Source organism: Amaranthus tricolor, chromosome 12, assembly GCF_026212465.1.
Source record: "Amaranthus tricolor cultivar Red isolate AtriRed21 chromosome 12, ASM2621246v1, whole genome shotgun sequence".
NCBI classification, from domain to species: Eukaryota; Viridiplantae; Streptophyta; class Magnoliopsida; order Caryophyllales; family Amaranthaceae; genus Amaranthus; species Amaranthus tricolor.
This window is the reverse complement of record NC_080058.1, coordinates 7,600,365-7,616,576: the sequence shown is the minus strand read 5'-3', so window position 1 is coordinate 7,616,576 and position 16,212 is coordinate 7,600,365. Positions and strand designations below refer to the sequence as shown.

At 27.0% G+C, this 16,212-nt stretch overlaps 2 protein-coding genes across 2 annotated transcripts; both read right to left on the bottom strand.

Moving 5' to 3' along the window:
- Positions 1–588: 588 nt before the first annotated feature.
- LOC130828141 (uncharacterized) lies at positions 589–2,446 on the bottom strand. Its single transcript, XM_057693956.1, has 2 exons — positions 2,172–2,446; positions 589–1,519 (listed from the first exon to the last, which is right to left on the bottom strand). The coding sequence occupies exons 1-2, from the start codon at positions 2,381–2,383 to the stop codon at positions 814–816; spliced, it is 918 nt and encodes a 305-aa protein (XP_057549939.1). The 5' UTR covers positions 2,384–2,446; the 3' UTR covers positions 589–813.
- A 7,956-nt stretch (positions 2,447–10,402) lies between these two features.
- LOC130828142 (uncharacterized) lies at positions 10,403–13,324 on the bottom strand. Its single transcript, XM_057693957.1, has 2 exons — positions 13,077–13,324; positions 10,403–11,333 (listed from the first exon to the last, which is right to left on the bottom strand). Exons 1-2 carry the CDS (start codon positions 13,286–13,288, stop codon positions 10,631–10,633), a joined length of 915 nt encoding a protein of 304 aa, XP_057549940.1. The 5' UTR covers positions 13,289–13,324; the 3' UTR covers positions 10,403–10,630.
- Between the last annotated feature and the right edge of the window lie 2,888 nt (positions 13,325–16,212).

Sequence of the window (16,212 nt, the reverse complement as noted above, 5' to 3'; positions counted from 1 at the left end):
ATAATGTCCTCTTCTTGTTGGATAAATGTATGCATTAGGTGTATTATTATTCAAATAAATCTGTTATGATTTTAACCTATTAATAAAAAAGGATTTACAAATAAAATCTACCTTATTATAGTTTGTTTCATTTTGATTTTGTAGTTATTGATTTCACTGATCTCATTTCCTGCACTATATAATTATATTTAGCCTAATAATATGTTGCTAATTTTGTAGCTTCAGATTTCATGATCTTTTTGATTGTTGATGTTAGTTTGATTGTTTAAAGGTTTTGAAGTTTGTCAATTTTATAGGCTTTGGTCAATGTCAAATTTATCAAATCAAATTTTTGTCATTGTTGTCTTTGACAACATTTTTAGCAGTCCCAGAAGTTCACCTTTTCAACCTATATAAATTTAAAATCGCTATTAAAAATATTGATTTTGCGAGAAACTTATTTTATAAATTAGTTTTATCCGAAGATCATATCTCTATTAAAAAAAGCTCAAAAAAGGTTCATTATAATAAGAATCACAGATGAACATAAAATCATTAACAAGTATAGACACAATTAAAGTATGTAAGAAAAGATCGACTATGATAAACTACTCAAAAACATCATATTATTAATATAATGCAACAAATAACACAATGATGTTTTTATCACAGATAACACCTTAAAATTAGTACGTACATCGTACTCTTCAAGACTCCAACTATTACAAGAACCGATTTTCTCACAACCATACAAACTTTTATTCTTTATTTTATTAAAGAAACCAAAGACAACAAAGCACAGAAAAAGAGTACATAAAACATAGTAGTAATTGATCAATTGTTGGACTTAGATTCCAAGTCAATAATCTCTATAAACGCAGTGTCATCAACATCTGGAGTAGCCGCATTCAGGCAATTTAAAAACGTACCAGTAGTGTATCTCTTAATATACCAAGTTTTCGACATATTGAGGAACGAAACCACATTCACATCATGAATATTTGGCCTAAAATAACCCGCAGCATCTTGAGTTTCGCGAGGATCATTTCCATCAGTTAATATCCAATCATCCGTAGAACGTCTCCAAAACTTGTTCGTATATTTGGATTTCATGCTGACCGTACCATCAGGGAGATTGACAAACAACTCGTGCGCAACCTTAGGATCATTAACATTTTCATACGCAAATTGTAGACATGGAAGGTTATTAGATGTAGTTGCACCTAAATATAACCCATTGTCTCCTTTAAATGTGACATTTTTGGGAAAATTAAAGAGTGATTCCCAATCTATGACGGTAAAAACATCTGTAGAGTTAATATTATTGACTTCTTTGGATTGATTTGCAAATAAATATGAGTCGAAGGTTGTATTTTGTATAGTGGTGTTGGTAGCAAAAAGATTAAGTTGTACATGAAGTAGTCGGATCTTTGTTTTATCATCTGTGTAAACGGGTTTGAATAATGTACAACACCAAAGCTCTTGCTTTTCACATGGTTGAACAGCTGAGGCTGAAATCCAATAATGATTGGGAGACCACCTACAACAATTATATACATGATAATTCATACAATAGAACAATATTGTAATATATGTTGAGGCTTCAACCAACAGATTAAATTATTGGTGGCGTTGGTTTCTTGACATAGTATTAGAGTTCGATCAGTGTGACAAGAAGTCACAAGTATGAGAATGATTTGTGCTACATCCACACTTTTAGTCCAAAGCGCTCTCGTTTAAAGGGCTGGGTATGTTAGAGTATATAACTTATCCACCCGCTCCAACTAGCTAGGGTGGACGATATGGTTACCCGTTTGCCATCCCTAGTTGAGGGATAATAAGAAAAATGCACGGCCACATTTAGTAGTTGGTATTAAATGGTGAGAATGACAATAAAAAGTTAGTGTAGTTTGGTTGGAATATCTCTTGACAAGTTTAATGGTTATGTTTATTCTTCCTCTACGATTTCATTTTGTTTTACGAAATTCGTTCTAACACATTACCATTTTAATGGAAAATTATGAAAAAAAAAACATTTTTATGATTAAAGTTCATTACCATGAGAATAATATGATAAATATAATTAAAATTTATAACAAATTGTTTTCATTACCACCATTTAGTACCAATAACCAAACAGGCCGGTAGAATAATGTTTTAGTAGTTAAATAAGATAAGATGAGAAAATATACCTAACCAAGTATCTGTTAGTGAAGCGAGATTTGATATGAACAAGGTCATTACTAGTCATGGAAGGCTCGACTTCAAATTGAGCTAAAGGATCAGTTACCTTATCTGCTGCAAATTGAAGAAGACCATGTTGTTGAACATTTTCATTTTGATATCTCATATATTTGTTGTTGCTATCTGATCTTAGGCAAATTATCAACGGTAATCCTGCCATATTTTTTTTCTCCTTTATAGATTGTTTTAGTGTTTGAATTTTTGTTTGAGTGATAGTTTTCTACTTCCACATTTCCAAACTATTTATAGTGCTTTTCTTAGAGTACTAGTACTATTGACCCGTTGATTATCGGTTCTAATTGGTGATAACAGAAATGATTTGCAGTGTAAATTTTTATAATATATATCATGCTATTTCCACGGTCATGAACGTTTGACCATAAAAAGAGTTTTTTTGTTCCTAATTTTTCATCCACCTAATACCATATTTTTAAATAGAAATGCATTAAAATGAATTTTGTAACAAAAATAAGATTGTTGAAGAAAAAAAAACATGAGCATTAAACTTGTCAAGAGATAATCTTACCAAAATTACATTAATTTTCTTAACATTATAGTAAGAATCAAATCTACTTGTGATGGAGATGCTTTGTCTTATTTGGTAGCTCATTCGCATTATTGTTGAGAATGGTGGCAATTAGGGCGATCTCAATGGATCGTAGTCGGATTGAATTATGCATACTGCGGTTTTGCTCCGAATAAAGTTTGAAATTTTTTTACCTCCTTCAACTCGAACTCGAATTTTACTTTACATTTTGAACGCATTTCAAAGCAAATTTTAAGTCTAAATATTTCTAAATACATATCACAAAAATTTCTAAAAATTATATATTCAAAAATATTGCATCAAGACAAATCAAATAAAATCTCACATGGATATATTTTATCTTTAATATATACTCTAAAAATATAATTTATTTTTTTCTCTAATAAAGTAAAAAAAGCATAAAATGAAAAAAAATAGCGGATAGAGTATTAGAGAATGGTGGCAATACAGTCTATCATTAAGGTATTATCGAAGTGCCTTCTTGTTACAAATGGGCATGTTTTACGCCTTATAAAATTTATTTTTTTAATTAAATTTATAGATTGATATCCACATCACCACGTAAAACACATGTTCAAAAAGTCAATATAATAAAGCCGTGTTGCACAGTTGGTGGTTGGGGCCTTGGTGGTATGAAATAGTTAGAGGTGTTCATTCGGTTGATCGGGTCGGTTTCGGACGGGTGTTATTTGGTTCGGTTGCATTTCGAATCGGTTATTTTTCGGTTGTGTGTTACACCGGGTCACACGCGGGTCGAGTCGGTTAGTGACGGTTCGGTTGGAGATCGATTATTCAAGCTATCGGGTTAGCATCAGTTCGGTGTCGGTTGAAGTTCGTGTCGAGTGTCAATCGGTCTCGGGTTGTCATCGATTACTAATTGGTTCGGTTTTTCGGGTACAGATCGGGTTCGAGCTTTATTTTTCAAGTAGTTATCGGTTACGGACAACTATCGATCGGGTCAATATCGAAATAAGTTAATAGTCGTGTTTTTAATTGATGTATGCTCATTTTATGGCAGATCAATTTATTTCAATTAGTTTACATATATATATATATATATATATATATATATATATATATATATATATATATATATATATATATATATATATATGAGACTTTTATTTAATAATGCATCATGTTGCTACTTTTGATAATTGGTTGAATATTAAAACTCAATAATCGAAACTCGATTTGTTTGAATGAACAAGAATAATCTAAACTATCTCGTAGGCTATTAGTTACGTACTTAGACTTATTAGCGTTATTGTCTTATTGAGTACTCTAAAGTATAAACTAATAGTCTCTCCAATTCAGAGTAATTATCTCGATTTCTTTTTAGGCTTGTAATTAACCTATTAGAAATTTAGAATATATTACTAGAGGAGAATTTATGCAAATTCCAAATGAGACATTTATTTTTTAATTAGAGGGAGTATAAGCTATTAGAATATACATTACTCTATTACACTAATAATCGATTGTATTTCTAAGTTTGATAATTGAAACTTATTATATATAATAAAGTGAATTATATATAATAAACTTGTTACAAATGGGCATGTTTTACGCCTTATAAAATTCATTTTTTTAATAAAATTTATAGATTGATATCCACATCACCACGTAAAACACATGTTCAAAAAGTCAATATAATAAAGCCGTGTTGCACAGTTGGTGGTTGGTGCCTTGGTGGTATGAAATAGTGAATGGACAGAAAAATAAATAAAAAAAAATACGTTTTTTTAAGGAAAACAAAATAATTAATAAAAATAATAACAACAACAATAATAATAATAATAATAATAATAATAATAATGATAATAATAATAATAATAATATAAATGAAATCAATAATAATTTATAAAAAACGAAAAAAAAAATAACCCAGTCGTAGGAAAATCATGGCTGGACCGCAGTTTTCCTGCGACTGGATATATTTTTTTTCTTTTTTTTAAAAATTATTATTAATTTCATTTATATTATTATTGTTATTATTATTATTGTTATTGTTGTTATTATTATTATTATAATAATAATAATAATAATAATAATAATAATAATAATAATTATTATTATTATTATTATTATTATTATTATTATTATTATTAACTTTTTTTATATTCTTGTTTAAATTTAATGTTTTTAAAGTTATAATAGTGTTATTAAGTGCGGTTGGCTCGCGTGACTACCTATTTTTTTTAATTGTTTTTTTGAATTTCGAATTATAAAATTTATTTTGTTTAATTAATTTATTTTTTAAGTTATTTTTATTTAATAAATGTTGTAATAATATATTATTATATTATGCTAATGTTATTATAATAATTAGTTTTAATTTAAATAATTTATTTGAATATTTAATTATTTTTTATATAATAATAATATATTAATTAAAATTTAGTTGTTAATTAATTTTTAATTTTTTATTAATAATTTAAACAAAAAACAATAATAATAACAATAATAATAATAATAATAATAATAATAATAATAATAATAATATTAATAATAATAATGATAATAATAATAATAATAATAATCATAATAACAACAATAATAATAGTAATAATAAAAATAATAATATAAATAAATTTAATAATAATTTTATAAAAAAGCGAAATATATATATATATATATATATATATATATATATATATATATATATATATATATATATATATATATATATATATATATATATATATATATATATATATATATATATATATATATATATATATATATATATATATATATATATATATATATATATATATATATATATATATATATATATATATATATATATATATATATATATATATATATATATATATATATATATATATATATATATATATATATATATATACCCAGTCGCAGGAAGAACCGCGGTTGGCTCGTGGTTTTTATCTGCGACTGGGTATATTTCTTTTTCGTTTTTTTAAGTTATTATTAATTTTATTTATATTATTGTTATTATTATTATTATTATTATTATTATTATTATTATTAATCACTCAACTAAAGGGAAATGGTAAGTATTGTTTAGAAATATGGTCCAACATCAATTGACAAAAGAAAATAGACGAATTTAGTGCAAGCGCACGTTTGAAGTCATGCCACTAATAGAAGGAGAAATTATTCATAGAAGGAGAAATTAGATTGGTAATTGAATAATATAAAAAATAAGTGGATAATATAATTTAATGATTTTGATTAAGATATAATATATGTTTGTGGATGCAGGGCCGGCTATTAGAGGGAGCAGTATGAGCTACCGCTCAGTGCCCCGATTTATACAGGGCTTTATATTTTTGCTATATGGTTAAAATTAAAATGATGGCTTTTTGTGTATTGTGTAGTAAAATTAAATGGATAGGGAGAGTACTAAAATTTAATGTATTCACATTCAATCTATTTTTTACAAGATAATTATATAAATTGGTTAATAAATTTGTATATAAGCTTGTCATCATCATCATCTTACCAAGTGTATCCCGCCCATAAAACTATGAGCAGGGTCTGGGAAGGAAAGGACGGCGACAACTCATATACATAAAGGAGAGCGCGGCCAATGACACCTTCAACTCGAGAAAGATCATGAGTAGTTCCTGCAAAGAATAAGATTGGGTAAAGCCGAAGCTAACTCCACAAGCGTGTATGTTATCACCCAAACTTGATCGTTAATAAATAAATAAATAAGTAAAGATAAATAAAATGCAGAGAAATAAAAATAAAATAAAATAATAAGTGATAATATATAGTGGTTTAAACTTTAAACTTAAAAGGAATGACTATTTGAATTTATGATTAATAGTTGTTGGTTCCATGTAATTATAAAATTTAGCAATATTTTAATATATTGATAAAAAAATAATTTTACTAATTAAAGTATTTATAAACAAATTTACAAATACCAAAATGTAATTTTAGATTTTGGGGGCCCATAATTTATATTTTGGTTCAGGATCTTTAAAATATCAAAGACCCAACGTAAATGGGGTTAAAAAAAAGTTTGTGACCATTACCAACAAAAAATTATTATAAGTTGACAAATTAAAATGAAAATCCTATTCGTTTACGTAAGAGCCATTGATTGGTGAAGATTCACTGTCATTAATTGTTTTTATTTTCTTCTGTATATACGAATGTAATATTGCCCTCAATTCAATTTAATTGTATCTTTTGGTTTGGACTCAAATAATAAAAGAAGGCAAGAAAAAAAATATTAGAGGAGATATTATATTTGCGGTCTTACTATTTCTGAAAACAACTACATAAGTATAAATACAAAGGGTTGTAAAACGTGTTAATATTATCACCATTTCAATAATACTCCCTCTCATTCGTATTAAAGTCTATATGTTTTTTTGCATTATTTTCTGATATTTTTAATTTATATTTTTATTCTTAATTTATAAGTTAAAATATAGTTAAATAAGATATTTTTTGATTAATTCATATCAATGTAACATTAATTTTCAATAATTTTTAACCAAATATAATAATTAAAGATATTTAAGATTAAAATAGTATACTAATAATTATGTAAAATTAAATAAAATATTTAATTAGAATATAACGCACTAGATTTCATTCAATCGAAACAAATAAATCTTTATCTACAAGTTTATTGATGCTGAAAGGTGTCCAGCTTAACAAACCAATAAGGATTTTTAGTTTTAAAGTTTAATATTTTTGCGAATTATAGTCTTAATGTTTATTTTTTTGCGAATTATAGTCACCAAAATATACAAGTTTGTAGGTTTAGGCCAAAACACAGAATTCCGATTATTTTTGTGGTCGGAATTTAAGTTTAAGTGGTCGGAATTCTGTGTTTTTGACTTGAACCTGTAAACTTTTATAATTTGGTGGCTACAATTCTAAAAAATAACATTAAGACTTTAATTCGTAAAATTATTAAACTTTAAAGCAGTAATTCGCAAAATAAAGATATTTTTTTTGAATTTATACTATCTATATTGTTTTAATTGTAGGAAAAATATTTTTATAGGATTTATTTTTTTTTTTAGGATCTCATAGTGTACTTTTTTTGTCTTATCTTAAATTAATTGATAGGCTTGAATTATTGTCTATTGACTCATCATCAATCCAAAACGTATGGTTGAAGGTTGAAAAGCTAATACAAAAATTGAAAATTTTGAGATGGATAGTATATTAAATTATAGTTAATTGTTATTTACGTACTTCTTCATGATAATTATAATCGACAGATCATATTGTGAGCTGTGTAAAATCAACTACCGACTTAAATTTGAAATACCAGCAAACAAAGTTATTAATTCGACTGGTAACAGTTAGAAAAGTCCCTCCAATTAATGATCAAAAAGTAAAAGCGAGTATCCAGAGAGAAACTAAAAATGGTGAGACAAAAGTACTAAATTAACTCACAAAAAGTCAAGGACAATTCACAAAAATTACAATTTTGAGAGTATTTATATTGTTTATAAATGATATGAAATGATGATATCAATAATGATTAGAGGTGTTAATTCGGGTTATCGGGTTGATTTCGGATTAAGTGTTTTGGATCGGTTTTTAATCGGGTTTTGCTTCCATATTTTTAGATATAATTGTAAATTATTTTCTAAGTTTGGTCAAATCGGGTTCAATTACAAGGTCTGATAAATTTATAGAATCTGTTTTGAACATCTCTAATGATGATCTATAGCCAGTAAAATGTTTTTAGGGATGAAAACGTGTTAGGAAGCTTTTGCGTAGGTCATGTTAAAGGTTTCGTATCATTTAACCCTAAACATAAGCCCGCGTACGCATGGAGGGTTTTAAGAATCCAATTGCCATGTTGTGTGCGGAAGATAGAAGCATCTAAATCTTTTTTTCAGTTAGTCTTGTATGAGGAAAATTTAATAAAATGAGCTTTTTTAAAAAAAAAATTCCAAAATAATTTTTGAGTAATTTTTACTTCAAAAGAAAGTGTCTCCATGTATAAATTTAAGGATAGAGTTTATTCGTTGTTATTAACAGCGAACAAGAGAGAGAAATTTTCAACGACTTTATTCGATGTTACTAACAACGAATCAAAGAAAAACAAAGACATAACTTTTTTCATTCTTTTAAAAATTATGATTTTGTCTTCCTTATGATGTTATTGTTAGTAACAATGAACAAACCCTTACCTTAGGCTTGGACATGACAATGATTATTTTGGGAATTAAATTTTCACAAAGCTTATTTTGGAAATTTTTTTTTAAAAAAAAATTATTTTCAATTTTTTCTTGTATATGATACATCTCACTAGTAGATAGATTCATATATTCAATTATTTTCCTAATTTGATAACTTTAAATTTTAAGTGATCACTTTAATACTATAAAAAATGATCATTTTAAGGTTATAATTAGTATTGTAAGTTATTACTTTAAAATTATTAATCAATTAAAGATTAAATGTGTACAATGGATCAACCCAATAGATTTACCGTGAAACCATTTCATTTAAGAATCTATGATCGTTCTTTAACGCCCCTTTGATTTTGGGTCAAGTTTTCTTAAAAGTAATTTATTAAATCATAGTATTTTATTGAAGTTTTAATTATTATTTAGTATTTTTATTTGGAAATATTTTCTTAAAATTAAGGATCCAGTTTTCTTACATTATGAACCTAGGAATGCATTAAGGACGTTTCTTCTTGGATCTTAGCACTTTCTTACAATTTGTTAGTTGCTACACGGTTTAACAATAAAGATAACGATTAGGAGACTTTTAAATTAAACTAGAGTAAAAGCAACTCAGATTAATTACATTTTGGTAATAGAAGAACAAATAGATTTAGTTTCATAAACTATAAGATTATTCCAGGAGAGTATGTGGTTGCCCTAAAAAAAAGTTTGTTCTCAATATTTGTTTAATTTACAAGATAGAAAGAAGAAAAGAAAAAAAGCTAAAGAGGAACAAATAATTGGATGGCGGATATAAAAAAATGAGAATTTTTTTTTACAGTTTTGTCGATAAAGTTCTATAATTTGGTAATCGATAGATGGCTTTGTATGCGGATGCTATATGAACAAAGATGTGAACTTTTATTGTTTGAATAGCTAAGGAGATTTAGGACAATTGAAAGGAAATATTATGATAAAGAAGGATATAATACGGTGGAATGAGGAGGTCAACACAACATCAAAGAAAAAGAAAGAAAGCTCTAAGTAGAGGCTTCAAATAATACCTAGCTTGGTTTCATATTCAACTAATGGGGTATCTAACAAGACGTGACCCTTATAATTCAGCAGGGGTAGCAAAATGGGGAACGGCTAATAGGTTATTATGTGATCTAGGTGTATTTCTAAAGCCGAAAGGTAAGTTTTATCAAACGTCAATCAAACCATTGCTGCTATTTGGATTGAAATGTTGAGCTTTTAAAAAGATTCGTAGTAGAAAGCTAGATAGGAATAGCGAAAATGTGAATGCTTAAATGGATAACTGATAATGCCTTAAGCGATAGAAATCAAAATAAAGATATAAGATAGGCCTTAAGAGTATTAGCAAATAATTTATAAGGAAAAGCCAAAGATTGTTTACTATATGGTTTGAGCATGTGCAAAAAATAGAGTATTAGTGAATAGTAAGTAAGATAGAAAGCCCTAGGTAGATAATATAATTCTAACAATTATTTTATTCCATCAAAGAGTAAGCATCACAGACAAACACATTACAAGTATTTACTAGTAAATCTTATGGTCAAAATCTGAAAGAGACCATAGAGATATAATACAAGGAAGAACTCTCTTGTTTCCAAAGAGACGACTTATAACATTTTATTCCTTACATTAACATTAACTAAACTTTAATTTGAATCATTAAAAGCAATCCAATATTTCAGTTGTTGGATCCCAATTCTATTATTTCTAAAATAGCAGTTTCATCAACATCTTTAGTAGCTGCATTCATACAATTTATAAACTCAGGCTTACCACTCGTAAATCTCTTAATAAACCACGTTTTTTGCATGTTCAAAAGCGACATCACATTAAAATCAAGAACATCCGGTCTAAACAATGCAGCAGCTTCATTAGTTTCGCGAGGATCATTCCCATCGGCTAATATCCAATCATCCGTAGAGAGTCTCCAAAACTTGTTCACAGAATTGGATTTAATGCAAATAGTACCATTAGAAGTCACAAACATTTCATGAGCCACATTTGGATCATTAAGATTATCAAACCCAAATTGTAGACATGGAAGTTGATTAATTGTGATAACGCCTAAATATTTTCCATTATTTCCTTTAAATGTGACAAATCTTTTGGGAAATTGAAAGATTGATTTCCAATCTATGACATGGAATACGTCTTTAGAGCCGGTATCAATTTGACTTGATTCTGCAAATAAGTATGATACGAAGGAGCCACCAACGGTGTAATTTGTTGTATAATGACCTAATTGGACATGCAAAAGTCGGACCTTTTTCATGTTACCTTCTTCTACGTAAACTGGTTTGAATAATGTGCATGCCCAATTGCTTTTGTTTTCATTTGGTTCATTGGCTGATGCTGTAATCCAATAATGATTGGGAGACCACCTAAGAAAAAATTCATCCTAGAAGTTCAGTTGATATGACACTGTCTCACTATGACATGAGTCTATATAATTAGTCCATTTTCGTAATTTTATTACTTTAAAATTGTATGTGATCATTTAACACTAAATGTACATGAGTCAGCCCAATAGTGATAATATCACCATGAGACCGTCACTACAAAAAAAATAAATTTTCGCGACATAGGATTTGATGACAACATTAAAAAAATTTCACTGATTTATATTTTAAGTGTAATAATTATTTGTTTTTATTTTAAGTTCCACCACGAAATCATTTAGTGACACTTTACCTGACCTCTAGTGATTAGTGACATATATAATTGTTATTATAATCTATAGTGGCATTTATGAGAAGTGTCACTAGATTCTATATCGCGAAAAACTTTAGTATAATTTTTAATTATGCTGCTAAAAGGTTTAATAAATGTAATTAATTTCACTACATGAACCATTATAAATTTATAGTAGTGACATTTAAATTAAATGTCACAAAATATATCTCACTAAAAGTATATTGTTGTATTTCGTTTTATTAAAAAATTAGTGAAAATTTAAATTAGACTTTTCAAATTTTATATTCATATATTTTCCGCCACTTAGATTTCATTATTTCCACTTCGCTCCTGAATGTGAAGAAATTTTATGATTGTACAAAATCAGTGAAATTGAACAAATATCACCATAGCTATTAGTTCAAATATAATTATGTCGACATAATTATCAGATCCGAAATATTATTTTCATTACGATTTATTAATTATGTGTGGGACTTACTAAATATCGTCACCCTTTTTATTTTATCGTCACCCCCTCCAAATGAAATTACGAATTTGCCCCTGATTTTAAAAAAAATACAAAATCGCCACTCCCTACAAATTTCTTATTTATAATAATAATAATAATAATAATAATAATAATAATAATAATAATAATAATAATAATAATAATAATATCAATAACAACAATAATAATAACAATTAACTTTTTTATATTCTTCAAAAAGAATATAAATAAAATTAATAATAATAACAGTAATAATAATAATAATAATAATAATAATAATAATAATAATAATAAAATTAATAATTATTATTCAAAAAGAAAAAAAAATTTTTGAATCACCCAGAATCGGGCGATTGGACCATGGTTCAATCGCCAAAAAAGTGGCAATTGAACCGGGGTCCAATTGCCCAATTTTGGGCGATTCTTTTTTTTTCTTTTTGAATAATAATTATTAATTTTAATTTTATTATTGTTATTATTATTATTATTATTATTATTATTATTATTATTATTACTACTACTACTACTACTGTTATTATTATTAGTTTTATTTATATTCTTTTTGAAGAATATAAAAAAGTTAATTATTATTATTATTGTTGTTATTGATATTATTATTATTATTATTATTATTATTATTATTATTATTATTATTATTATTATTATTATAATAAATAAGAAATTTGTAAAAAATGGCAAAAATTGTAATTTTTTAAAAATTAGGGGCAAATTCGTAATTTCATTTGAAGGGGGGTGGCGATAAAATGAAAAGGGTGGCGAAGTTTAAGGATTGGGTTATGTGTTTTAAATAGTTGCTGGTACTTGAAGTAGGTACTCAGTCTAGAGTTTGAAACAATAACTTAAAAAAAATCTTAAATATTTAATTTAAATATTGCAAATTTAAATAAACTAAAGAAATATAAACATGAAATAAACGTACCTAACCAAATATTTGTTAGTGTAGCGAGATTTGATGTTAACAAGACCATCAAAAGTCTTGGAAGGTTCGACTTCAAATTGAGCTAAAGGATCTAAAACCTTATCAGCTGAAAATTGAAGAAGGCCATATTGTCGAATATTATCAGTTTGATATCTCAAGTACTTCTGGTTGTTAATTGATTTTAGGCACATAATCACCGGTAATCCCGCCATTTCAGCTCTTTTTTGTTGTGAAATTATGTTAATGTGATCGATGATTGTCTAGCGCCACATTCCCAGACTATTTATAGCCCTTTTTAGCACAGTACATAATGCGTATTCACTATGTTCTATTGAAAATACAACGTTTAAGTTTTTAAAACAATTTGTAAATTACAGCTTTAAATTTAGTATTTTTGCGAATTATTGCATTAATATTTATTTTTTGCGAATTACTACCACCAAATTATTAAGGTTTACATTTTTAGGCCAAAACACAGAATTCCGATCATTTTGGTGGTCGGAATTTTAAGCTAAGTAGTCGGAGTTCTATGTTTTTGACTTGAATCTGTAAACTTTACTTTGTCGTGGTGCTGTAGTTCGTAAAAAAATAAATATTAAAACTGTAAATTGCAAAAATATTAAAGTTTAAAGCTCTAATTCACAAATTATTCAAGTTTTTATTGTGAGAATGTGATATTTAAGTATATGGAAGATGCAAAAAGATGGGTAATCTCAGCCGAATCAAAGTGATCTATTGTTTATTTTACCATATATATATTTAGCGACGAATTAATGACGAATCTGTCTTAGTTAAAGCTGGTAACGAATGACAACTAGATTCATCACTAAGCTAGTCATCACTTTTGGTATTAGCGAAGAAACAACGATATTGTGGCGACGGATATATCACTATTTGCCTATTTCACAAGTTCATCCAAAAAGCAACAATATACTTTATTTTCGTAGCAATTTGGTTGCAAGTTGCAACATCATTTTGAAGGTCGGTGATTATTCATCACTATGGGGTCGCTTTGATTGAAAGTGAATATTTAAGGGGATAAAAAAATATTAAAAGTGAATATTTAAGGGGATAAAAAAAGTCAAACTAATGTAACAAAAATATTCAGAGATACAAATGAAGTTATTGAAATAATTGTGATAGAGGTAGAATGAGAGAAAATAAAAAAGATGAATAAAAAAGAGGTTGATTTCCCTCATTAGGTGATAAAGAATTCTCCCACCCTCTCCTAAGGTGCATTTGTACCCAAAATAGGGAACTAATTGCTATATTCTTCATTTTTTATTACCTTTTAATCGATTTTTTCACCTCTCTAACAATCAAATCCCTTTAATCATTCATCTAATTAACATTCTTTTTCTAGTTTGACTTTTTCATAAATATTTATTCTCAATCCAAGCAACCATATATACATGTTTTATGGTCGCGTTTGGTTTAGTGAGTAACCATTTATGATGGAAAATTGTATAGTTTACAAAACTTGAGCGAAATTTTTTTTTCTTTGCCAATAATTTTTCTCTTAAATATGAATGAATGAAATTTTTTCGTGTAGTGATTCTGAATTTTTGGCATTTCTACGTGATGGACAATAAATTTACGACTCTGTGCTTTTAACTTTTCCACATCGTAGACAAAACGTTAAATTTTTAGTTAAAATTAAAATTACGAAATATGTAGCCAATTAAGATGATTGCGACGTTTTTTTGAAAGTAAATCATTATATTCTGGAAAAATTGCGTAAAGTTAACAAAAATACTTCTCTTTTCTATATCATGTGGAAAAGTCAGAAGTTTAAGGTCGCCTCGAGGATTAAAAAAAATATTTGTACCACGTGGAAAAACCAATAATTCAGGTTTATCATGTAAAATTTTTCAATTTTTTATATACTATTTCATCCTTATTTCTCTATTTTCTCTGATTACTAATGTTTATTTCTAATTTTCATATAATACTTTAAATGAAATTTTATTTTTTTCAAGAGACGTCTCGATAAAAATGTGTAACAGAAAGCTAAGTGAATAGTTGAGCTGAGTTGAAAACAAGTTTCTCCCCCTATCTCACCAACTTTGTTCAAAATAGCGACTGCATAATTGCGATGGCGCATGTCTATTGTGGTTGGTTTTGCGATTGAATTTGAGTTTGGCGTGAGTTTCATAATATCGTGATGAAAATGGCGACAAAAAAATGTCGTCGCAATAGTTTAAGCTAGCGACAGACACGTTTGTCGCACAAGTAAACGCAATTTCAATTAGCATTATGGTGACGACAATGTTTCACGATGCGATGGATTTATTCGTGCGTGTCCGCCGCAGCCTTTTTAAGGCTTATTTTGAAGGTTGTAAATTTTTTACAAAAGCTTAAATTTAGTTCGTTAAATCACAATTTTATATAAAAATTTACAAAAATTCTTTGATTATGATTATATTTTTGATAAGCAATATGTTAGTCATATATTTTTTTTAATTTATATATATTATATAATATATTATAGAAAATTTCATATGATAACCCTATTAACGGATTATTCAAAATAAAATAAGCAAATTGAACGTGGTAAAGGGAATAAGTAGTAGAGACGTTTTACTCTCTCACTATCTGCGATGTGCGAGTTATTATATTTGTCAGCAAGAAGTGAGATATGACTAATGACTTTCGTTCACCACCCACTCACTCACTAAGTCACTACTCACTATAATTACTAAAATTGAACGTTTGGTGCTTGTGTTGGCTTCTTTTGTTCAAATCATTATCATAAAACAAAGCTTTTCTGAGATCTTAAGGTTTCTTTTACCACCTTCCTGTTTTACTTTGTTTAATTCACTAATTTATTCTTTTTTCTGTCACATATCCTAATAAGATGAAGATTTTTTTGAATTTCATAAAAAGGAGATTGGGAGAAAATTAGTTTATACCAAATTAACTTTACATCTTTTGCTCAAAATAAAACTTTGATTATAAAATAAGTTTATATTTGTCCTTAATTTTTCATAATCGATTTAATACTATATTTTCAAATAATAACGTATTGAAAATTTTTTTAGAGTAATAAGATGATTGAAGTATAATAAGATCAATGACCACTAAATCAACTTGTTAAAAGATTTTTCTACGAAAAAAACGCTAATTTTTCATTGTC